This window comes from Ranitomeya imitator, chromosome 1, assembly GCF_032444005.1.
Source record: "Ranitomeya imitator isolate aRanImi1 chromosome 1, aRanImi1.pri, whole genome shotgun sequence".
Taxonomy (NCBI): Eukaryota; Metazoa; Chordata; class Amphibia; order Anura; family Dendrobatidae; genus Ranitomeya; species Ranitomeya imitator.
In genome coordinates this window covers 651114658-651139029 of record NC_091282.1, presented here as the reverse complement: position 1 = coordinate 651139029, position 24372 = coordinate 651114658, and the positions used below count along the sequence as shown (strand labels likewise).

Below are 24372 nucleotides of genomic sequence, written 5' to 3'. Positions count from 1 at the left end.
TAATCAGCCTGTGACACTGCTGAGATGTTATGGAGGCCCAGGATGCTTCAATAGCGGCCTTAAGCTCAACCAGAGTGTTGGGTCTTGCATCTCTCAACTTTCTCTTCACAATATCCCACAGATTCTCTATGGGGTTCAGGTCAGGAGAGTTGGCAGGCCAATTGAGCACAGTAATACCATGGTCATTAAACCATTTACCAATGGTTTTGGCACTGTGAGCAGGTGCCAGGTCGTGCTGAAAAAATGAAATCTTCATCACCATAAAGCATTGACCCTGCCCTTGATGAAACACAGTGGACCAACACCAGCAGCTGACATGGCACCCCACACCATCACTGACTGTGGGTACTTGACACTGGACTTCAGGCATTTTGGCATTTCCTTCTCCCCAGTCTTCCTCCAGACTCTGGCACCTTGATTTCCGAATGACATGCAAAATTTGCTTTCATCAGAAAAAAGTACTTGGGACCACTTAGCAACAGTCCAGTGCTGCTTATCTGTAGCCCAGGTCAGGCGCTTCTGCCGCTGTTTATGGTTCAAAAGTGGCTTTACCTGGGGAATGCGGCACCTGTAGCCCATTTCCTGCACACGCCTGTGCACGGTGGCTCTGGATGTTTCCACACCAGACTCAGTCCACTGCTTCCTCAGGTTCTCCAAGGTCTGGAATCGGTCCTTCTCCACAATCTTCCTCAGGGTCCGGTCTCTTCTCGTTGTACAGCGTTTTCTGCCAGTTTCCTTCCAACAGACTTACCATTGAGGTGCCTTGATACAGCACTCTGGGAACAGCCTATTTGTTGAGAAATTTCTTTCTGGGTCTTACCCTCTTGCTTGAGGGTGTCAATGATGGCCTTCTTGACATCTGTCAGGTCGCTAGCCTTACCCATGATGGGGGTTTTGAGTAATGAACCCGGCAGGGAGTTTATATAAGCCTCAGGTATCTTTTGCATGTGTTTAGAGTTAATTAGTTGATTCAGAAGATTAGGGTAATAGGTCGTTTAGAGAACCTTTTCTTGATATGCTAATTTATTGAGACAGGTTTTTTGGGTTATCAGGAGTTGTATGCCAAAATCATCAGTATTAAAACAATAAAAGACCTGACAAATTTCAGTTGGTGGATAATGAATCTATAATATATGAAAGTTTAATTGTAATCATTACATTATGGTAAATAATGAAATTTAACACTATATGCTAATTTTTTGAGAAGGACCTGTATATAGTATATACCTGTAAGTCATCTCCTCCTGTATATAATATATACCTGTGTGTCATCTCCTCCTGTATATAGTATATACGTGTCATCTCCTCCTGTATATAGTATATACCTGTGTGTCATCTCCTCCTGTATATAGTATATACCTGTGTCATCTCCTCCTGTATATAATATATACCTGTGTGTCATCTCCTCCTGTATATAGTATATACGTGTCATCTCCCCTGTATATAGTATATACGTGTGTCATCTCCTCCTGTATATAGTATATACCTGTGTGTCATCTCCTCCTGTATATAGTATATACCTGTGTGTCATCTCCTCCTGTATATAGTATATACCTGTGTGTCATCTCTCCTGTATAAAGTATACTAGCTATTGAACCCATTCTACGCCCGGGTGGCGAGCATTTATATTGGTATATGGTCTCCATCCTGTCATGTGCTGCTCCATCCTGCGTCCCCATCCTGTCATGTGCTGCTCCATCCCGCGTCCCTATCCTGTCATGTGCTGCTCCATCCTGCGTCTCCATCCTGTCGTGCTGCTCCCATCCTGCTCCCCCATCCTGTCATGTGCTGCTCCATCCTGCGTCCCCATCCTGTCATGAGCTGCTCCATCCTGCGTCCCCATCCTGTCATGTGCTGCTCCCATCCTGCGTCCCCATCTTGTCATATGCTGCTCCCATCCTGTCATGTGCTGCTCCATCCTGCGTCCCCATCCTGTCATGTGCTACTCCATCCTGCGTCCCCATCTTGTCATATGCTGCTCCATCCTGCGTCCCCATTCTGTCATGAGCTGCTCCATCCTGCGTCCCCATCCTGTCATGTGCTGCTCCATCCTGCGCCCCCATCCTGTCATGTGCTGCTCCATCCTGCGTCCCCATCCTGTCATGTGCTGCTCCCATCCTGAGCCCCCATCCTGTCATGTGCTGCTCCATCCTGCGCCCCCATCCTGTCATGTGCTGCTCCATCCTGTGTCCCCATCCCCCCAAAAAATAACATACCTATCGTCACTGGGCACCGAGTGCTGGGGGGCCTGAGCAGGCGGGGACACCGGCACGCTGTGGGGGTCAGGTGCCGAAGTCGCCGCTAGCTCATGCCCCCGACACTTGCTATATTCACCTGGCCCTGATCCAGCACTGCGTGCCGCTCCGTGTTCCGGGTCCTCTGGCTGTGAGCCAGAAGCGCCAGGCAGGCGCAAAACGGCCGTCGTTTAGCTTCCATATCTCCTTGTATATACACCCCCGTGCCGTGAAGATATTGTTACAATAAAGAAACCTGCATCGAAGATTGGTGAGTGCTATCGTTTTCTTTTTCCATATATCTACGATAGCAATTTCTCTGGCTGAAGCACCCGAGATCAGCGGGGCAGCTGCGGTTAATTGGCCTGAGCGTTTACAGTCAGTTGGATCAGTGGTGTTTTCTTTTTGCTTACTATCTATAAATATATCTATAGATATATAATAGCAAGGATGATGTTGATTAATGAACATGTTTCCTGATATTCATAGCCTAGATGGGGGCCAATTCCAGCACTTAGCCCCTCTGTTCCCACTCCCCTGTAGTGGTGGGATATGGGGTAATAAGGGGTTAATGTCACCTTGCTATTGTAAGGTGACATTAAGCCCGGGTAATAAGGGAGAGGTATCAATAAGACGTCTATCCATTACAAATCCTATAGTAGTGAAAGAGTTAAAAAAAAAAAAAAAGATACAAAGCCAGAAAAAAAGTATTTTATTATTTTTAATTTCACCATACTTGCCATACTCGATCACCTGCAAAAAATTATAAACATAAACCAACTGTATACTCCCTTTCCGCCGTTGTCCAATTAAAAACGAGTGTCCCACGACAATCTCCCCTATAGAACAGTGACATTGGGTGATGTCACTGCTCTATAGGCCTCCAGTGACACACTGACAGAAGACAATGACTTCTGCATTGCATCACTGAAGAGGTTACCCGAGTTCATTGGTCTCACTTTATGGCAAAGCTGCATGGGAATTTTCCCACACAGCAGTGCCACAAGTGAGAGTAGGAACTATTTCTCACAACAGCGGAGGGATACAGCACCGAAGGATACCTTCCATCATTGTATTCCATCGCCCCTGGAGAGCGGTCGCATCAGCTGATGCGGCATCTCCCCACGGGAAATCGTGGGACAATCGTATTTATTGGGTAACTGCAGATCGGGGAGTATATTGTTTATTATTAATATTTTTTTTTTACAGGTGAGCAAAGGCTTCAGGATCAAGGTGACTGGCGAGTATGTACTTGTCACGGGGTCCTTCTCCGATACCACACAATCAATAGAGCGAGGGAAGTATGAACAATCTCAAGACCTTTATTATAGGCAAAACTAAAAAGGTCCATAAATAAACACTACATACTTACATTGTGATGTCTGTCACGTCCCCCGCCGTCAGCTTCCCTCCCCGCACTGTCAGCGCCACCGGCCGTAAAACAGCACAGCGGTGACGTCACCGCTGTGCTCTGGCTCTGATGTACGGCCGGCGCCGCTGACAGGCAGTGCGGGGAGGGAAGCTGACGGCGGGGGACGTGACAGACATCACAATGTAAGTATGTAGTGTTTTTTTTTTTTTTTTTTTTAACTTTTACAATGGTAACCAGGGTAAATATCGGGTTACTAAGCGCGGCCCTGCACTTAGTAACCCAATGTTTACACTGGTTACCTAGGGACTTCAGCTTCGTTGAAGACAGTTTCAACAATGCCGAAGTCTTTCCCCGGATCGTTGGTCGCTGGAGAGAGCTCTCTGTGTGACAGCTCCCCAGCGACCACACAACGACTTACCAACGATCACGGCCAGGTCATATCGCTGTTCGTGATCGTTGGCAAGTCGTTTAGTGTAACGATACCTTAAGTGAGCCAATTCAATTACCAGCCTTTTGGAAGGCAATTGAGAGTAGACAATATGGGGAATATTCAAAATGATACCCACATAGCATTATTACACCATCACAGTACTGTCATCCGTCCCAGTCGTACGTATTGTATATCATGTATGTACTGTTGTATGTTCTGTATGTCATGTTTTATTGTTATGTTGTGTGTACTGTTTGTTATATGTTGTAAGCCATATGTTGTAATGTTGTAAGTACTGTATGTTGTATGTAGTATGTTCTGAATGTCACATGTCCTGTGTGTGTTTTTTTTACATTCAACACATTAGCCGGATGATGGGACTACTACTGTCCCCCCCCAGACTCCCCCCCCCCCCCCCCCCGGACAGCCTCCGACGCCCTGGCAGACCCACGGACAGCCCACAAATACATACCTGCACAGTCAACACCCACACACTTTCCTCCTCCCGATCTGCAGCGTTTCCCCCACATCTAAACTGCAGATCTTTTTTACACCTGCGGATTTGCAGATAAAGAAAACAAATAAAAATCTTTTTTTCCCCCCACAAAAATAATTTTTAACCCCTTTTTATTTTCCCAAGGGTAACAGGAGAAATTAGACACCCAAATTTGTTGTAAAATTTTTCCAGAGTACGCTTATGCCCCATATGTTTGGGTAAACCACTATTTGGGCGCACGTCGGGGCTCAGAAGTGAGGGAGCACCATTTGACTTTTTGAACGCAAGATTGGCTGGAATCAATGGTGGCGCCATGTTACGTTTGGAGACCACCTGATGTGCCTAAACAGTGGAAACCCCTCAATTTTTACTCCAACACACCCCTAACCATAATCACAACCCTAACCTTAATCACAACCCTAACCACAACCCTATCCCCAACACACCCCTAACCCTATCCCCAACACACCCCTAACCCTAATCCCAACCGTAACCTAACCCCATCACACCTCTAACCCTAATCTTAAAGGGAACCTGTCACCTGAATTTGGCGGGATCGGTTTTCAGTCATATGGGCGGAGTTTTCAGGTGTTTGATTCATCCTTTCCTTACCCGCTGACTGCAATATTGGATTGAAGTTCATTTTATGTCCTCCGTAGTACACGCCTGCGCAAGGCAAGATTGCCTTGCGCAGGCGTGTACTACGGAGGACAAAGAATGAACTTCAATCCAATATTGCGGCCAGAATGCAGCCCGCGGGTAAGGAAAGGGTGTATCAAACACCCAAAAACTCCACCCATATGACCGAAAACTGGTCCCACCAAATTCAGGTGACAGGTTTCCTTTAACCCTAATTCCAACCCCGACGCTATGTGCCCACATTGCAGATTCATGTGCGTTTTACCTGTGGATTTCCAGTGTTTTTTGTGCAGATTTCACCTGCGGATTCCTATTGAGAAACAGGTGTAAAACGCTGCGGAATCCGCACACAGAATTGACATGCTGCGGAAAATACAAAGCAGCGTTTCCGCAGGGTATTTTCCACACCATAGGCACAGCAAATTTGGTTTTCCATAGGTTTACATGGTACAGTAAACGTGATGGAAAACTGCTACGAATCCGCAGCGGCCAATCCACTGCGGATCCGCAGCCAAATATGCACAGTGTGCACATAGCCTAGTTCTAACCCTAACCCCAATTCTAACCCTAGTGGAAAAATAAAAATATTTTCTTTATTTCCCCTACCTATGGGGGGTCATAAGGGGGGGGAGGTTATTTACCATTTTTTTGTGAACCTATCACAGTGATCAAAATGTACCTGGAATGAATCTGCCGGCCTGCAGATTTGGCAGGCGCACTGCGCCCGCCATTTTGGAAGATGGCTGCGCCCACGGAGAAGACGGACACCGGGACTCTGTAGGTATTAGGGGGTGAGATCGGAGCGTGGAGGGAGCGAAGGGGAGAGAAGGGCAGCGGAGGACAGGATGGAGGGGATGAAAGACTGACGGTGGCAGCAGATCGTTGTCAGTTGGTGTCGGGGCCAGATCGGGGTCTCCAGCCGTGGCAGATATTGCAGCATCAGCCATGGCTGTATTATAATATTTCACCAATTCTCATTGGTGAAATATTACGATTGCTCTGATTGGCTGTGGAAAGTGAAAGTCAGAGCGATCGTAGCCATGGGGGGCAAAGCCAACCCCCCGCCCTCCCCCCCCCGGACTCAAGTACAACTCCACTTGTACCTGCAGGGCGGGTGTAATTTCAATTAACCCTTTCACCCAACCTGCAGGAGCACGATCCGACCATAACGTATATGCTGCGTCACAGGTTAGATTGGCACAGGTTTTCATGACGCATGCGCTGTCACAGGTCAGTAAGAGGTTAAAGGACCTAGACATGTTTTGTGTCTATGAACTTGTAATGACCTGGACAATCATGATGGCAGGTTAGTTTTAGCACAGTGTTTCTCAACTCCAGTCCTCAAGACCCACCAACAGGTCATGTTTTCAGGCTCTCTTTAGTATTGCGTAGGTGATGGAATTAATGCTTGGGCCGGTGATGAAATCATCACCTGTGCAATACTAAGCATATCCTGAAAACTTGACCTGTTGGTGGGTCTCGAGGACTGGAGTTGAGAAACACTGTGTTAGCATTTAGTGAACATAGTAAAATTTTAAAAAACAGACTGTGGGATTGCACTTTTTGCAATTTCACCGCACTTAGAATTTATTCCCGTTTTCTAGTACACGATGTTAATCAATGGTGTTGTTTAAAAATACAACTAGCGACGCAAAAACATGGCCACTTTGGCCAAAAAAAAAAAAAAGTTATGGCTCTGGGAAGGGGGGGAAGCAAAAAAAACTAAGTCGCAAAAAAACCACCTCTGGTCGTTAAGGGGTTAAAGTTTAATACCACAATCATGAAGCACCAGTATATGTTGTAACCGTGAGCGGATAATACCAGCTCTCAGAGCACCCCGCGGGTGCCCAACCTCCAGGACCACTTCCAAAATAATACCAACACAAAAACACGGAGCAAGAGAGTCCACATCAACATCTATAATATAACGGTGGGAGCGTCACTCTGTCCAAAGCCTTTATAGACTGCGCAAGCGCGATGCACCTGCGCAGCCAGGACCCCACAGACAGTGACGCAGCCGGGGACCCGCACAACAACTTCCTTATCCTCCCCCAATATACCGGCCATGGGGGCTCAGTGCTCTGCAGCTCCAGGACCTTCGATGATGTCACCACCATGTGATGAGTGTGGACGGAGTCAGCCCTCCGCTGTGCTAGCTTCAAAGGTGCTGTATCTTATATAGCCGCCCTCAGGCTGTAAGCACCGGCGCGCGTCCTCAGGCTGTAAGCACAGGCGTGCGCGCCCTCAGTATAGCTGCACTCAGGCAGTACAGCCATGCTCAGTACAGCCGCACTCAGGCAGTGCAGGCACGCTCATAGCCGCACTCAGGCAGCACAGCCACACTCAGGCAGTAGAGCAGGAGAGATGGGAGCAGAACATGACAGAATGGGGGCGCAGGATGGGAGCAGCACATGACAGAATGGGGGCGCAGGATGGGTGCAGCACATGACAGAATGGGGGTGCAGGGTGGGAGCAGCACATGACAGAATGGAGGCACCGGGTGGGAGCAGCACATGACAGGATGGGGTCCAGGATGGGACCACCACATGACAGGATGGGGGCGCAGGATGGGAGCACTACATGACAGGATGGAGACCATATACCAATATAAATGCTCGGCACCCAGGCGTAGAACGGGTTTAATAGCTAGTAATTATAAAAATCTACAAAATGTTATTGTTATAACTGTCATTAATATATCAATACACAACGATATTAAGATTCAAAGTATGTGTGCTGTCTGCACTAGCATATAGCAGGGGACAATAAGAAGAGGATATGACGGTAGTCAAGTTAAAGGGGGGATGCTGCAACACATCCTTATGGCAACAGCATGAATAAATGACAAACCGTTCTATACGTGGTCATACAAGTCTCCAGTCTCGTGTATAGCAGTGTGCTCCATCAGACCACCCCCATATGTATGTCCGGCGCTGCAGCTGCATGCGTCACGGCTGTTTCACTGTCAACATATGCATGGAGAGCCTGTTTGTTGGGATGTTCATGCATGTGCTGTCACCCAGCCACGACAAACAGCTGTGGAGCCAAACAGCTGATCAACCGGAGAGATCCAGGAAGCCAGGTTCCCTCTGCAGCTTATTCGGTAATTGTTATAGCCTTTACCAGTTTATCTGCCAGGTCAATAGGGAAGCAGGAACAGCTTGAACCAGCATCTGAAGAGGACGAAAGACATCCTCCTCACCCGAGTTACTATAACTGTCTGACTTCGGGGATCTAGCCTTCCTTATTTTCACCTATGGGCACTTTCCTTTGAAAGGGATCTCAGTTTCCTTAACCTCTGCCCTAACGATCTCTCTCAAGATACTAGCGATGTCAAGCGTTTCTACTGCTGTCTGACGAATGCACGACCGGCAGTCTTCTTCAGATAAGAGTCCAGGAATAAGGCCCTACAAAGCGCACACTCCTAATGCTTGGATTTAGAAGTACACTTTTCCTGGCAGAAATTGGGAGACAAGGAGAAGACCATCACTGAGTGAACATTCACAAAGATTACTTACCAGTGTGGAGTAATTGAATGGTACAGGATTATGCAGGGGACACATTTCAGCCGAAGGACCTTCCCTCAAAGCTGAAGACTCATCCAGTCTGCTGGAACTCCTCTGACTGGATCTACTGTCATCGACATTACCTCCTGTGCTGCAATGTGGTTGTTCACGGGATACTTGCAAGTGGGGCTTCTCCGTGAGCTGTTGCTTTGCAGGCGATTGTCGATGCTGCAGCGGCTGCTATGGTGACTCCATCATACCTTGTGGGAATTATGGGTCTGGAAGCACCCAGTCTTGTTTTGTTCTGCTTTTACCCTTTAGGCCGCTCCACAAATCCAGTACCCCTGAAATTCTGGGCCAGAAGGTCCTCCACATGGTCTGACTCTCAGGTGCCTCCTCCCTTGGGGTCTACTGGATGTGCACCACGCCTCTGACTGCGTCTCCCCAGCCATGCCCATCAGTGACACTGCTCCCATTCCTTCCACGCAGGCCCAAATGCATATTCCCCCCTCCCACCAGGAACACGCCTGCCAAAGCCCTGAGGTTCACGTCCCAGCCGCACCACAGTGGGTGTGCTACCACGTCACAGGGGGTGCATCCCAGCCGTGCTACATCACCCAGGCCCACCCCAGCAGCAGGAAGCATGCCAGCCGAGCGTGGCAGGACTGCGGTCACTTAAGTCCGACATTGCCATCATCTCCAGGATATACTTACCTGCACACCACAGCCGAACCAGTAATTCTACTCGGACACCGCTCTCCTGCTCCGCTCACTAACATGCAGTCCCCTTGGACCCACTGTGGCACTTCAAGGAACCCCACACCAGGCAAGGCAGGTGACCCCCCTGCTGCCTGATCCAACCAGCCGGGCCTGGGAAGGACTCCTTCTACAGTTATGTCAGTTTTGTCCTTCAAGGACAGGAAACCAAATCCCCTCTCTCATGGTGCTGTCATGGGAGATCGAATAAATGTTAATACGTCAACAAGATTGTACATTTTATGAAGCAGAAAAATGCAAAAGTGCTTGTATTTATAAGCCAAATCCAACAATATCAGATTTGAAAGTGGCAATAAAACGCTTTCAGTGATGACAAGCAGTGGTGGTGGTCTCATGGTCTGCTCAGTTGCCGTTTGGGAGGGTTGACTGAAATTTTGTGAACAGCGATTTGTCTCCATTTTACTTTTAGCAGTTCAGATTTTCAAAGCAACTAGAGAAATGAGTGCAACACCAGATAACACTGTTATGGCTTTATTCAAAAACAAAGTTGCACATTTAAGAGAATCCAAAAAGTAACTGATCACACTATATACATACTGCCATAAAAGTATCTCAAGTAGGACAAAGCCCTCTGTAAATATAAAACCCACCCTTATATATCTGCACAAAAATAAAAGAAAACTTATCTGAAAGGCTGATGTCAGGACTCTGGAAAGCGCCGTCACCACCATGCAATAAAAGTGGTCGACATGTTACCACAAGTTACAGGGGGTGAGATTTGGTATATGTAAGGATTGATACATGATTATATGGGGTGAAAGCAGGCGGCAGTCAGGCATCTGAGCCTTAAGGGGGTGCGTTAAAGTGGTTGTCTGCCTGAGCAGCACGGCTACAGATTTACCATTCAAGTAATTCACTAGGGAACGTGATTTTACTAGTGAGCCCTTTACAGGGCAAGTGTGGTTTTCCCATCAAAATTTCTGGCTTTTTTTTCAGAAAAGTGGCAGGCAGGTTACCCAAATAGGGGTTTAACTGCAGGATTAGGCTACACTGTTTGTTGTCTGTTACCATTGAGATGAATACTCTGAAAAGGAGCTGTAGATACAAAACTGCCCCGATATAGTCTGACCTTTTCCCAAAATGGTTTATAAAAAAAAAAAAAGCTTAACGGCATTTACCTTTTTCCCCACTAATCTGAACTTAATGGACGCAATAAAAAAAAATCCATACTTTGGAATTGGTGAAAGCCAGATTTAAAGTGTAAGTCATTTTATTTTTTCCCCATAAATCATATGTGAAAATATGAAATTTTGTGACATCTTAGGCTGGTTTCACATTTGCGGTTGTGTCCGCAGCATTTGACGCATACATCAGCATGCGTCTTGATTTTCCATTCTACTGCTCATAGCATTCTATGAAGGGGGAGGGGCTAGGGAACATTCTACCGCTCATAGCATTCTATGGAGGCGGAGGAGCTAGAGAACATTCTACCGCTCATAGCATTCTATGGAGGCAGAGGAGCTACAGAACATTCTACCGCTCATAGCATTCTATGGAGGCGGAGGAGCTAGAGAACATTCTACTGCTCATAGCATTCTATGGAGGCGGAGGAGCTAGACACTGAACATTCTAATGCAAATAGCATTCTATAGAAGGGGAGGAACTAGAGACACTGAACATTCTATGGAATGACAGTTACATTTTAATCTAATTTTTCCTTACTTTACACTGCATATTTTTAATCCCTCAGGGGGACTTACACACGTTCGAATTCTTGTACTATAAATTTTAGTACTGAAACACAAGCTGAGCTGGTAATATGCTGCGGTAGCAGGTGAAATGATTGACAGCTGCATTTAAATGGTACGATTGCCCATCGCAGGGATTTAACAGCAGTGATCAGATCTGCCATTAGTGGCTGGTGCCAGCTGTACAACAGAGTTGGCACCTGCGCAGTATATGCTCAGTACCAGCCATACCTACTGGTGCATCATGTCATGGAAGGAGGTTAATAAAGCACTCGTTACCTTGCCTCATTTTCTAATGTATATGCATTACAAGTTATTTGCATAAAGGTAGACAACCTTTAATTTAGTGTATCCTGCTCTCAGAGCAGTGGTAACGAAGCTCGAACAAGTAACCCATCAAAATGCTTGTCTAAAGCCACCATTATTGCCTGCAGAACAGCTTCACAAAAATGGTTGGTGGTAAAGAAGGTAGCCTGGGAAGTGGTCAGTTTTCCTCATTTTTATGCACCCATAAAACATTGTTTTGCTCTCTTCCCACTCTAGTAATGGTCAATCCCTTTAAGTCTCCAGCAGCTTGTAAAACTGCTGTCAGGGCATGCGGAGAGTTGTAGTTTTGCAACAGCTGGAGCATGCTGCTCTGGAGTAAGAGGCCGGGTGTCTATGTATAGAATACAAGACATCTGCAGCTTTGAAGGGCAATCACTTTACACCGATTGATAACCCGCTGATTGCAGAGAAGCTCTCTGGGGTGGGGGTCACACAATGAATAAAAGGAAGGGAAGTTTCTTGATAATATTACTATTAAAAAGGATCCTCATGTATTTGGAATGATAAAAAGGGCACAAAAAAAAAAAAAAAAATCATAAAACCACACCTTTTCTATATATATAAAAAAAAAGAGTTACAAGTTAAATTCTGCCGGGACATCTATTGTACATAGAGACGTACAGATCTGCATTTTACACTCTATAAATCCGCAATCCTGGGGCTCGGAGAAAAGAGACTGGTCCATAGCCTCCCGAAAAACACGGCCTCAATCCTCGTCTTCATCCCCTTCATCTTCTGCGGCCCGTTTTCTTTTCTCTCCCCTTTCAACAGCTTCCTCTTCTGCAAAGAAAAATAAAGTTAAAATATGCATAAAAAATATATATGTAAATACAGAAGCTGTAACTACACACACACCGATCAGCGGCTGTCGGCTCGCCAGTTGTACTTCCTCGGACCAGTTTTGGTAGGTACTAACCACCGCACACCGGGAACACCCCACCAGACCCGCCGTTTTGGAGATGCTCTCACCCAGTCGCATAGCCATCACAATTTGGCCCTTGTCAAAGTTGCTCAAGTCGCTCAGCTCCTTACGCTTGCTTATTTTTCCTGCTTTTAAAACAGCAACTTTAGGAACTGCCTGCCTGAAACATACCCCCTTCCCCATGCATCACAAATTCACATTATCGGTCAATGGACTTAATAGCTGATCGGTGTGTGCATATATACATACCTAGAGCTCTGATTCCTGCTCCCCATCACGTAGGATACATAATCATCCAGGGCCACTAGGACAGTTTGCATGTCATTATGGCTAGCTTATATTAAGCGCTCTCCTACGCTACAAACAGAGGTAACTTTGCCAAGGCAGAAGGTAACGCTACCTATTTGCAAGGACAGTCCCCCTCATAGTCTCTAGCAGTAACCAAAAGCATTTACATACACACTGTGCCAATCACAATACTACTGGCATCATCATAGGTCCCACTGCTGTGTGGTGATGCTAGTAGCACCACGTGTCCGCCAGGGTGCTGGCTGGTGTAAACAAAAAGCAGGGCTTTTTTTTCTTTAGGACCGATATTTGACTCCAGCTCTGCTTACTTTGGTTACCTTAGGACCCAGTAGAAAGTCACTGACTGAAAATACTGTGGCCTCATAACAAACCTTCCTCTTCTTCCTCCTCCTCCTCTCCATCACCACCATCTTCGACATAATCATCGTCATCCTCTTCATCCTGGACAAAAAAAAAAAAAAAAAAAAAAATTGTTAAATATGTAATTTTTTTAGACACAGCCCTCCAATATTAAAGGGGTAGGCACAGATTGAGAGATGGACTCCTTTGAGTCAGACTTCCTTTCTAAACTTAGATGAAATTTTTTTACAAGAACCGGGAAAAAAAAAACTAAAGAGCCGGATTAAGAGACGAACTTATACCCCTTCACACAAAGCTGCGTGTACATTTCAGGGCTGACCAAAAATAAAAAGTTTTTAACATTTCAAATTTATAGTGTCTTTCCATTTGGTGAGCCTTTAGCCAAAATCTCCCCTGCAAAGTCCATACTTATGGCTCAGGGAATATACCCTACCCTGCTCAAAAAAATAAAAACACTAAAATACCACATCCTAGCTATGACAGAATGAGATATTCCAGTAGCAAACCTTAATTCATTACATAGTGGAATGCGCTGAGAACAATAAAACAAAAATGATCAACGTAAATCACAACTACTATCCCACGGAGGTCTGGATTTGGAATGATGCTCAAAATCAAAGTGGAAAATGAAAATACAGGCTGATCCAACTTCAGTGGAAATGCCTCAAGACAAGAAAATGCTCAGAAGTGTGTGTGGTCTCCAAGTGCCTGTATGACCTCCCTACAACGCTTGGGCATGCTCCTGATGAGGCGGCGGATGGTCTCCTGAGGGATCTCCTCCCAAACCTCGATTAAACCATTAGTCAACTCCTAGACAGTCTGTGGTGCTACGCATTGTTGGTGGATGGAACAAGACAATGTCTCAAATGTGCTCGATTTCTTACAGGTCTGGGTAACGGGTAAGGCCAGTTCAAAGCATCAATGCCCTGTATCATGCAGGAACTGCTGACACTCCAGCCACATGAGGCGATGCATTGCCCTGCATCAGAAGAAACCAAGGCTCAGTGCACCAGCATATGGTCTCAACATGTCTGAGAATCTCATCTAGGTAACTAATGGCAGCCAGGCTACCTCTGGGGAGCACATGGAGGGCTGTGCGGCCCTCCAAAGAAAATGCCACCCCACACTATTACTGACCCACTGCCAAATCGGTCTTGCTAGAGGATGTTGCAGGCAGCAGAACGTTCTCCACGATGTCTCCAGACTATCATGTCTGTCTCATGTGCTCAGGGTGAACCTGCCTTCATCAGTGAAAAGCAAAGAGCACCAATGTCAAATCTGCCAATCTTTGTGTTCTCTGCACAATGTTGGACTGTAAGCGCAACACCCATTTGTGGATATCGGGCCCTCATGGAGTCTATTTGACAGTTTTAGCAGACACATGGATGTTCGTGGCCTACTGGAGGTCATTTTACAGAGCTCTGACACTGCTCCTCCTGTTCATCCTTGCACAAAAGAGATCGCGGTCATGCTGGTTGGTTGCTGCTCTTCACATCTCCTGGCATCTGCCCCATGCTTTGGACACTGTGCTGACAGTTACCCTTCTTGCCACAGCTCACAATGATATGCCATCTTGGATGAGCTGCACTACCTGACAAACTTCTGTGGGTTGTAGACACTGTTTCATGCTACTGTACCTCTAGGGGTGAGAGCAATGACAAAATGCAAAATGATCAAAACAAATGCCAAAAAGGATGATAATCGAGAAATGGTTTGGTCACCCCTTGCAGAACCAATCCTTTATAGGGGTTGCCTTGCTAATTGCTTGTCATTTCGGCTTGTTGTCTGTTCCATTTGCACAACAGCAGGAGAAATGGATTCACCATCAGTGTTGCTTCATAACTGGACAGGCTGATTTCACAGAAGTGTGACTGACTTGTAGTTGCGTAGTGTTCACTGTATTTTTCGGACTATAAGACGCACTTTCCCCCAAAAAACATTTGAGGGGAAAATGGCGGGGGGGGGGGGGGGGAGAGGGGGGGAAGAGCATGTGTTTGCATCATAGTGCGAACGCAGGCTTATCGGGGGATGCGGCAGAGGTGTGGAGTGCACCTAAGCAGGGCCCCTTGCTCAGGATGCCGGCAGCAGAAATGTGGCGGCGCAGCTGCCCACGGTGAGCAGACTGTATCACCAGTTTCCCTGTGTCCATCTTCCTGAAGCCGAGGGAAGCTTCAAGAAAAAGGCCACCGGAGGCCACCGAGATCTCATTGCGCATGTGCCAGGGAAACTGGTGATGTAGTCTGCTCACCGTGGACACTGGGCAGCGGTGCCACCACATTTTTGCCACCGGCATCCTGAAGGGCCCCTGCTCAGGAGCGCTCTGCACCACCCACCACTGCAGCATTGCCTCACTTCTTCCACAACCGGCATCCTGAGGATGGGACCCTGCTCCAGCTCTGTCACACCACCGACACCGGAAGGAACCCTGCCTTCTGTGACCCCACTGTACCACCGCCAGCTCTCAGGTAAGATACCTTAAATTTGGACAATAAGACGGACCCCCATCTTATAAAAATCTTTTTTCCACCTCAAAATTTGGAGTGCGTCCTATAGTCCGAACAATACCGTGTTTTTTTTTGTTTTTTTTTTTGGGAGCAGTGTATTTGCATCTGCATCAGAGGACTCATTCCAAAAAAAGGGGGTAAAATAATGCAGAAACTGGAAAATAAGGTAAACATCATAATAGTCATTGGAGCCAAGTAGAAATATGTAAAAAAAAAAAAAATTCAGATGTGAATGGAGTTCAACATGTTTCAGATACGAGATAGATATATATATATACACATATACAGTATCTGCTCTTAGTCCGATGCACAGCTTACGTGTATTTCTTCCTTCATCAGGTAGGAGAGGCCAACTTCTTCCTCATCCTCTCCTAGATCAGACTCTCCCTCTTCCTCCTCGTCCTCCTCTTCGTACTCTCCAGGAGGACCGGGTTCATCATCTTCATCCTCTGGATACTCGCATTCCTCACACTCTGCAAAACATAAAAGGAAAATGAAGTGAATGCAAGATATCCTCGATCGGTGAGGGAGATTATATACAGTATATATATACACACATACATACATATATATGGGTTTGCAGTGCCCTATCAATACATTAAATACTTCTGCAATAATGTGGGGAAACACTAATTCAGAACAGACAAAAAAAAAAAAGCAAAATATTGGTGAATGCTAGGAGAACAGGGGCATAAGATTTCACTACCAACCCTCAGCATCCTCTTCTTCAGAGTCAGGTGCTTCGTTGTCCTCTTGATCAAAGCCATCCAGGTACGTGATCTGAGGAAGTTTACTGAAAATCTTGTCTCTGTAGTCTTCCAGGTTGGTAAGCTCGCAGTTGAAGAGGTCCAAGCTCTTCAGGCTTTTAAGGTTTGCCTGAAAAGAACAAGACTTCATTATAAACTGCAAAAACAAACATTGAGACCCTCGTGCTTAAAAACAAACATTGAGACCCTCGTGCCTTTAGTTGCTGATCTAGAACAGTGGTTTATAAATTGGCACTTTGCTGCACTGCTTTATAGCCATATACTGTACTACCTGAAAGCGATCCATCTCCCTGACCTGAAGCTTTTTACCCTCCAGTACACTGGAGCTGACTGCAATAGCACATTTTTTGTGCCAGCGCTACAGTAATTTGACCAAGGATCAGTAACTACAACTCCCAATATGCCCCATCTGCTTGAAAGCTACTAGTTGTCGGGAAATGCTGAGAGTTCTGATTTTCCAACAGCACAATTGTTAACATCTAAAAGGTATGATTAGCGTCTAGTGAAGAATTACTGTATTTTTAAGAAAACATACTAATTTTCTCCCCCTAATCTGGAAGGAAAGTGGGGATGCATCTTCTAATCCGAATGTAGCTGTGTGTGTGTGTGTGTGTGTGTGTGTGTGTGTGTGTGTGTGTGTGTGTGTGTGTGTGTGGTGGTGTCACAGGAGGCATTGTCACTACTGCAGAAAGCTGGCAGCCTTGGCATGGGTGGGGCTATGCTGGGGGCCCCAGGCAGGGAAGAGGACCCACCAACTACTTCAACATTTCAATGGCCGAACCTTTAGCTCTATGGGAAAAGTCATCTTGGACTAGCTTGCTCAGAGAACACAGGAGTGCTCATTAATCGAATGCTCCCGTGTATGGGCAAGATTGCTGAGCCGACAGCCATCTAGTGTGCATTGCGGGAGCTCTAGGCTGTAAACTTACCAGGGCTTCCACCGTGCTCAGATCCTTAATCTTGTTACCACTCAGGTTCAGGTAGGTGAGATTAGGACACTTATCCGCTATTACGACAAGCTCTCCAGAAATGCTGTTATCGCTGAGCTCCAACTAAGAAAAATAAGGACTAAAATTAATGAAAATGAAATTGTTAACACAATCTCATAGTATTTAATATGATTATTTTTATGTAATTTTCCTTGTATTATAGTATTTTGTGTCCATGTTATATTTAATTTTTTTTTTTTTTTTAAACATAACATTTCTAATTCAACATCAATATTTCTATTGTTTGATTTTTTAAATTTTTTTTATTATGATTTCTATTATATCTGTATTATTCAGTCATTGTTCCACATCGGATGCCTTCAAACATAGTATCTAACTGTGCCACTAAAGCTGCTGATGAAAGTCCAGGTCAGGATACGATTGAAGCTCTTGTATTTTGACAGGCCCACTTTTTATGACAAGTGAAATGATGACATTGACAGATGCACTAGGAATAAAAGGGATTTTGGATAAACAGTAGCTGCAGCCAATGGGACTGGTATTATCAGAATTGGAGCAGCACCTGGAATCCCCCCCTTAGGGGCTGATACGCAGGGTACAGTAATTTACCAAACAAAAGGCCAGGTAATCATGGCTCATCCATAAATATAGTATTAGAAACCAAACATGGTCCACAGATCAGTATATATTGAAAATCTTAATTTTATTAGAAAAAATTATACATTAAAATTGTACTAAAAAGACCGCAGTACATAGACGTATAACAAGCAGGGTACAGTAAGCAGAATGGAGCAGTAATATATAACCAGATGGGTGGGGGGCCCAAACACCCCTAAAAGTTATATCGACGTAAAGGACACAGCCCTGAGCCGCAGCATTTTGCCTCCCACCAAGGATGGACGCCATGATATTACACAACAGATTCCCAGGAGTCGTTACTTACTTTTCGGAGTTTTGTCATATAGGGGAGTTTTGCCAGAGAGGAGAGCTCTACGTTTGCCATACTGAGGAACTCCAGCTCTTTGAAACTATCACTTAAGCCCTCGATCTCGCCATTGCTTGACCGGCAATTGTCTAGAACCAGCTCTGCCACCTAGTAAGAAAGCAAAAATAAATGAAAATTATAACTATTTATGCAAAATGTATCCAACAGCAACAGTGCTTAGATCTCAAAGCTGGACACCAAATACTTTATTTCCTTTCAGAAACTATGCCACCCATGACTGGCATTAACCCCTTAGTGACGGAGCCAATTTAGAGCTTAATGACCAGGTCAATTACTACAATTCTGACCACTGTCACTTTATGAGGTTATAACTGGAACGCTGTAACAGATCCCGCTGATTCCGAGACTTTTGTGACATATTGTACTGGATTTTAGTGGTAAAACTTCTTCGATATTACTTGCGTTTATTTATTAAAAAAATGGAAATATGGCAAAATTTTAAAGTGTTGCAATTTTCAAACTTTGAATTTTTATGCCCTTAAATCAGAGCGTTATGCCACACAAAATAGTTAAATCACATTTCCCACATGTCTACTTTACATCTTTTTTGTTAGGAAGTTATAAGGGTTAAAAGTTGACAAGCGATTTTACATTTTTAAAACAAAGTTTACAAAGCCATTTTTTTTTTTTTTTTAGGGACCACCTCACATTTAAAGTCACTATGAGGGGTGTACATTACAGAAAATACCCAAAAGTGACACCAATCTAAGGGTAAGTTCACACAGGGCGTTTTTTGCTGCTTTTTTTTCCGCAGCAAAACCTTATCTTGGCAGGAAACAAGCTGCATCAAAAATGCAGGTTTAGGTGCGTTTTGTTGCCTATTTGGTAACGTTTGTCTGTCCATGAATTTTAACAAATTTTAGCAAAAACAAGCTGCAAATAATGATACCTGCGTTTTTGCTGCCTTTTTTCAACACCCATTCAAGTCAATGGGAGAACATCGCCGAAAAAAATGCAGCAAAAACGCTGAAAGTAGTGACATGCTTTATGTCCAAAAAACGCAGCAAAGCACAAAATACTGATCACACAAAAAAACAAATGTGTGTGCATGAGGTTTCTGAAATCGCATAGGCTTTGCTGGTACTGTAAAAAGCAACTGAAAATTAGCATAAAAAGGAGCAAAAAAAATGCAGCAAAAACGCCGTGTGTACTTACCCTAAAAACTGCACCCCTCAAGGTGCTCAAACCTACATTCATGAAGTTTATTAACCCCTTTACCCCCAAGGGTGGTTTGCACGCCAATGACCAGGCCAATTTTTACAATTCTGACCACTGTCCCTTTATGAGGTTATAACTCTGGAACGCTTCAACGGATCCTGGTGATTCTGACACTGTTTTCTCGTGACATATTGTACTTCATGATAGTGGTAAAATTTCTTTGATATTACCTGCGTTTATTTGTGAAAAAAACGGAAATTTGGCGAAAATTTTGAAAATTTCGCAATTTTCAAACTTTGAATTTTTATGCAATTAAATCACAGAGATATGTCACACAAAATACTTAATAAGTAACATTTCCCACATGTCTCCTTTACATCAGCATAATTTTGGAACCAAATTTTTTTTTTGTTAGGGAGTTATAAGGGTTAAAAGTTGACCAGCAATTTGTCATTTTTACAACACCATTTTTTTTTTAGGGACCACATCTCATTTGAAGTCATTTTGAGGGGTCTATATGATAGAAAATACCCAAGTGTGACACCATTCTAAAAACTGCACCTCTCAAGGTGCTCAAAACCATATTCAAGAAGTTTATTAACCCTTCAGGTGTTTAATAGGAATTTTTGGAATGTTTAAATAAAAATGAACATTTAACTTTTTTACACAAAAAATTTACTTCAGCTCCAATTTGTTTTATTTTACTAAGGGTAACAGGAGAAAATGGACCCCAAAAGTTGTTGTCCAATTTGTCCTGAGTACTCCGATACCCCATATGTGGCAGTAAACCACTGTTTGGGCGCATGGGAGAGCTCGGAAGGGAAGGAGCGCCGTTTGACTTTTCAATGCAAAATTGACAGGAATTGAGATGGGACGCCATGTTGCGTTTGGAGAGCCACTGATGTGCCTAAACATTGAAACCCCCCACAAGTGACACCATTTTGGAAAGTAAACCCCCTAAGGAACTTATCTGGATGTGTGGTGAGCACTTTGACCCACCAAGTGCTTCACAGAAGTTTATAATGCAGAACCGTAAAAATAAAAAATCATATTTTTTCACAAAAATTATATTTTTGCCCCCAATTTTTTATTTTTCCAAGGGTAAGAGAAGAAATTGGACCTCAAAAGTTGTTGTCCAATTTGTCCTGAGTACGCTGATACCCCATATGTGGCAGTAAACCACTGTTTGGGCGCATAGCAGAGCTTGGAAGCGAAGGAGCGCCGTTTGACTTTTCAATGCAAAATTGACAGAAATTGAGATGGGACGCCATGTTGCGTTTGGAGAGCCACTGATGTGCCTAAACATTGAAACCCCCCACAAGTGACACCATTTTGGAAAGTAAACCCCCTAAGGAACTTATCTGGATGTGTGGTGAGCACTTTAATCCACCAAGGGCTTCTCAGAAGTTTATAATGCAGAGCCATAAAAATAAAACAATTTTTGTGGGAATTTTTTTTTATTTTTTAGCCCCCAGTTTTGTATTTTCCCTAGGGTAACAGGAGAAATTGGACCCCAAAAGTTGTTGTCCAATTTGTTCTGAGTACGCTGATACCCCATATGTGGGGGGGGAACCACCGTTTGGGCACATGGGAGAGCTCGGAAGGGAAGGAGCGCCATTTGGAATGCAGACTTAGATGGAATGGTCTGCAGGCGTCACATTGCATTTGCAGAGCCCCTAATGTACCTAAACAGTAGAAACCCCCCACAAGTGACACCATTTTGGAAAGTAGACCCCCTAAGGAACTCCTCTTGATGTGTTGTGAGAGCTTTGAACCCCCAAGTATTTCACTACAGTTTATAATGAAGAGCCGTGCAAATAAAAAATATTTTTTTTCCACAAAAATTATATTTTAGCCCCCAGTTTTGTATTTTTCCAAGGTTAGCAGGAGAAATTGGACCCTAAATGTTGTTGTCCAATTTGTCCTGAGTACGCTGATACCCGATATGTGGGGGGGGAACCACCGTTTGGGCGCATGGGAGGGCTCGGAAGGGAAGGAGCATCATTTGGAATGCAGACTTAGATGGATTGGTCTGCAGGCGTCACATTGCGTTTGCAGAGCCCCTAATGTACCTAAACAGTAGAAACCCCCCACAAGTGACCCCATATTGGAAACTAGACCCCTCAATGAACTTATATAGATGTGTTGTGAGAACTTTGAACCCCCAAGTGTTTCACTACAGTTTATAACGCAGAGCCGTGAAAATAAAAAATCTTTTTGTTTTCCCACAAAAATTATTTTTTAGCCCCCAGTTTTGTATTTTCCCAAGGGTAACAGGAAAAATTGGACCACAAAAGTTGTTGTCCTATTTGTCCTGAGTACGCTGATACCCCATATGTGAGGGTAAACCCCTGTTTGGGCACTTGGGAGAGCTCGGAAGGGAAGGAGCACCGTTTTACTGTTTCAACGCAGAATTGGCTGGAATTGAGATCGGACGCCATGTCGCGTTTGGAGAGCCCCTGATGTGCCGAAACAGTGGAAACCCCCCAATTATAACTGAAACCCTAATCTTAACACACCCCTAACCCCAATTCCAACGGTAACCCTAACCACACCTCTAACCCTGACACACCCCTAACCCTAATCCCAACCCTATTCCCAACTGTAAATGTAATCTAAACCCTAACTGTAACTTTAGCCCCAACCCAAACTGTAGCCCTAGCCCTAACCCTAGCCCCAACCCTGACCCTAGCCCTAACCCTAGCCCTAACCCTAGCCCTAACCCTAGCCCTAATGGGAAAATGGAAATAAATACATTTTTTTTTATTTTTCCCTAACTAATGGGGTGATGAAGGGGGGTTTGATTTACTTTTATAGCGAGTTTTTTAGCGGATTTTTATGATTGGTAGCCGTCACACACTGAAAGACGCTTTTTATTGCAAAAAATATTTTTTGCACTACCACATTTTGAGAGCTATAATTTTTCCTTATTTGAGTCCACAGAGTCATGTGAGGTCTTGTTTTTTGCGGGACGAGTTGACATTTTTTATCGCTTTTTATTCCGATTTTTGTGAGGAAGAATGACCAAAAACCAGCTATTCATGAATTTCTATTGGGGGAGGCGTTTAAACCGTTCCGCGTTTGGTAAAATTGATAAAGCAGTTTCATTCTTCGGGTCAGTACGATTACAGCGATACCTCATTTATATCATTTTTTTATGTTTTGGCGCTTTTATACGATAAAAACTATTTTACAGAAAAAAATTATTTTTGCATCGCTTTATTCTCAGGACTATAACTTTTTTATTTTTTTGCTAATGATGCTGTATGGCGGCTCGTTTTTTGTGGGACAAGATGACATTTTCAGCGGTACCATGGTTATTTATATCTGTCCTTTTGATCGCATGTTATTCCACTTTTTGTTCGGCGGTATGATAATAAAGCGTTGTTTTTTGCTCGTTTTTTTTTTTTTCTTACGGTGTTTACTGAAGGGGTTAACTAGTGGGACAGTTTTATAGGTCGGGTCGTTACGGACGCGGCGATACTAAATATGTGTACTTTTATTGTTTTTTTTTTTATTTAGATGAAGAAATGTATTTATGGGAATAATATTTTTTTTTTTGTCATTATTTTGGAATATTTTTTTTTATTTTTTTTTTTACACATTTGGAAAAATTTGTTTTTTACTTTTTTACATTGTCCCAGGGGGGGACTTCACAGATCAGTGATCTGACAGTTTGCACAGCACTCTGTCAGATCACTGATCTGACTAGCAGCGCTGCAGCCTTCACAGTGCCTGCTCTGAGCAGGCTCTGTGAAGCCACCTCCCTCCCTGCAGGACCCGGATCCGCGGCCATCTTGGATCCGGGGCTGGAGCAGGGAGGGAGGTGAGACCATTGCAGCAACGCGATCACATCGCGTTGCTGCGAGGGGCTCAGGGAAGCCCGCAGGGAGCCCCCTCCCTGCGCGGTGCTTCCCTGCACCGCCGGCACATCGCGATCATCTTTGATCGCGGTGTGCCAGGGGTTAATGTGCCGGGGGCGGTCCGTGACCGCTCCTGGCACATAGTGCCGGATGTCAGCTGCGATAAGCAGCTGACACCCGGCCGCGATCGGCCGCGCTCCCCCCGTGAGCGCGGCCGATCGGCTATGACGTACTATCCCGTCCAGGGTCAGATAAGCCCAGGGCACCTCGACGGGATAGTACGTCTAAGGTCACAGAGGGGTTAACCCTTTAAGTGCTTCACAGGAACTGAAGCAGTGTGTAAGGAAAAAAATGAACATTTAACTTTTACAAACATTTTACTTCAGAATCAATTTTTTTTATTTTCACAAGTGTAAAATAAAAACGAATCACAAAATTTGTTGTGCTATTTCTCCTGAATACGCCGATACCCTATATGTGGGGGTAAACCACTGTTTGGTTGCTTGGCAGAGCTCGGAAGGGGAGGAGCGCCGTTTGACTTTTTCAATGCAGAATTGGCTGGAATTGAGATCGGACGCCATGTCGCATATGGAGAGCCCCTGATGTGCCTACACAGTGGAAACTCCCCAACCTACTCTTAACCCCAACCCTAATTTTAGCCCAACTCACTTTAGCCCAACTGTAAACCTAATGGGAAAACGGAAATAAATATATTTTCTTTATTTTATTATTTTTCCCTAACTAAGGTGGTGATAAAGGAGGGGTTCCAAAATAAAAAAAAAATCTTCCTATTGTTGCCGGCCGATCACGGTGGGCACACTGCGCCCGCCATTTTCTTACCGGAAGAAGACGCCAGCGGCTGTGGGGAGAAGCAGGAGAACCCAGGCTACCCCCTGCAGCCGAGACCCCGGAGAAAACCTGAGACTGGGGGGTGCTATAAACTTTCCACAGCACCGGTAATTAACGGTGCTGTGGTTTAAGTACCCTTAACTACCGCCATTAAAAAGGCGTATCGTCTTTAAGGGGTTAAGAAAGGCGTCGCTGCCGACGCTTCCGGTGATCTT

At 44.8% G+C, this 24372-nt stretch overlaps 1 protein-coding gene across 2 annotated transcripts in view; it reads right to left on the bottom strand.

The window, feature by feature from the left end:
* Window positions 1-9909: 9909 nt before the first annotated feature.
* Window positions 9910-24372, bottom strand: part of ANP32E (acidic nuclear phosphoprotein 32 family member E) — a 39608-nt gene continuing 25145 nt past the window's right edge. Inside the window, exons 2-8 of one of the 2 annotated variants that reach the window (XM_069728587.1) lie at window positions 18225-18374; window positions 17261-17383; window positions 16275-16440; window positions 15883-16037; window positions 13072-13141; window positions 12325-12516; window positions 9910-12249 (exon numbers count right to left, since the gene is read on the bottom strand). In XM_069728587.1, the coding sequence (XP_069584688.1) occupies window positions 12176-12249; window positions 12325-12516; window positions 13072-13141; window positions 15883-16037; window positions 16275-16440; window positions 17261-17383; window positions 18225-18374 (930 nt within the window). In that variant the 3' untranslated portion in view covers window positions 9910-12175. The remainder of the gene's footprint in view (window positions 12250-12324; window positions 12517-13071; window positions 13142-15882; window positions 16038-16274; window positions 16441-17260; window positions 17384-18224; window positions 18375-24372) is intronic. The other variant, XM_069728595.1, reaches the window with a different exon arrangement.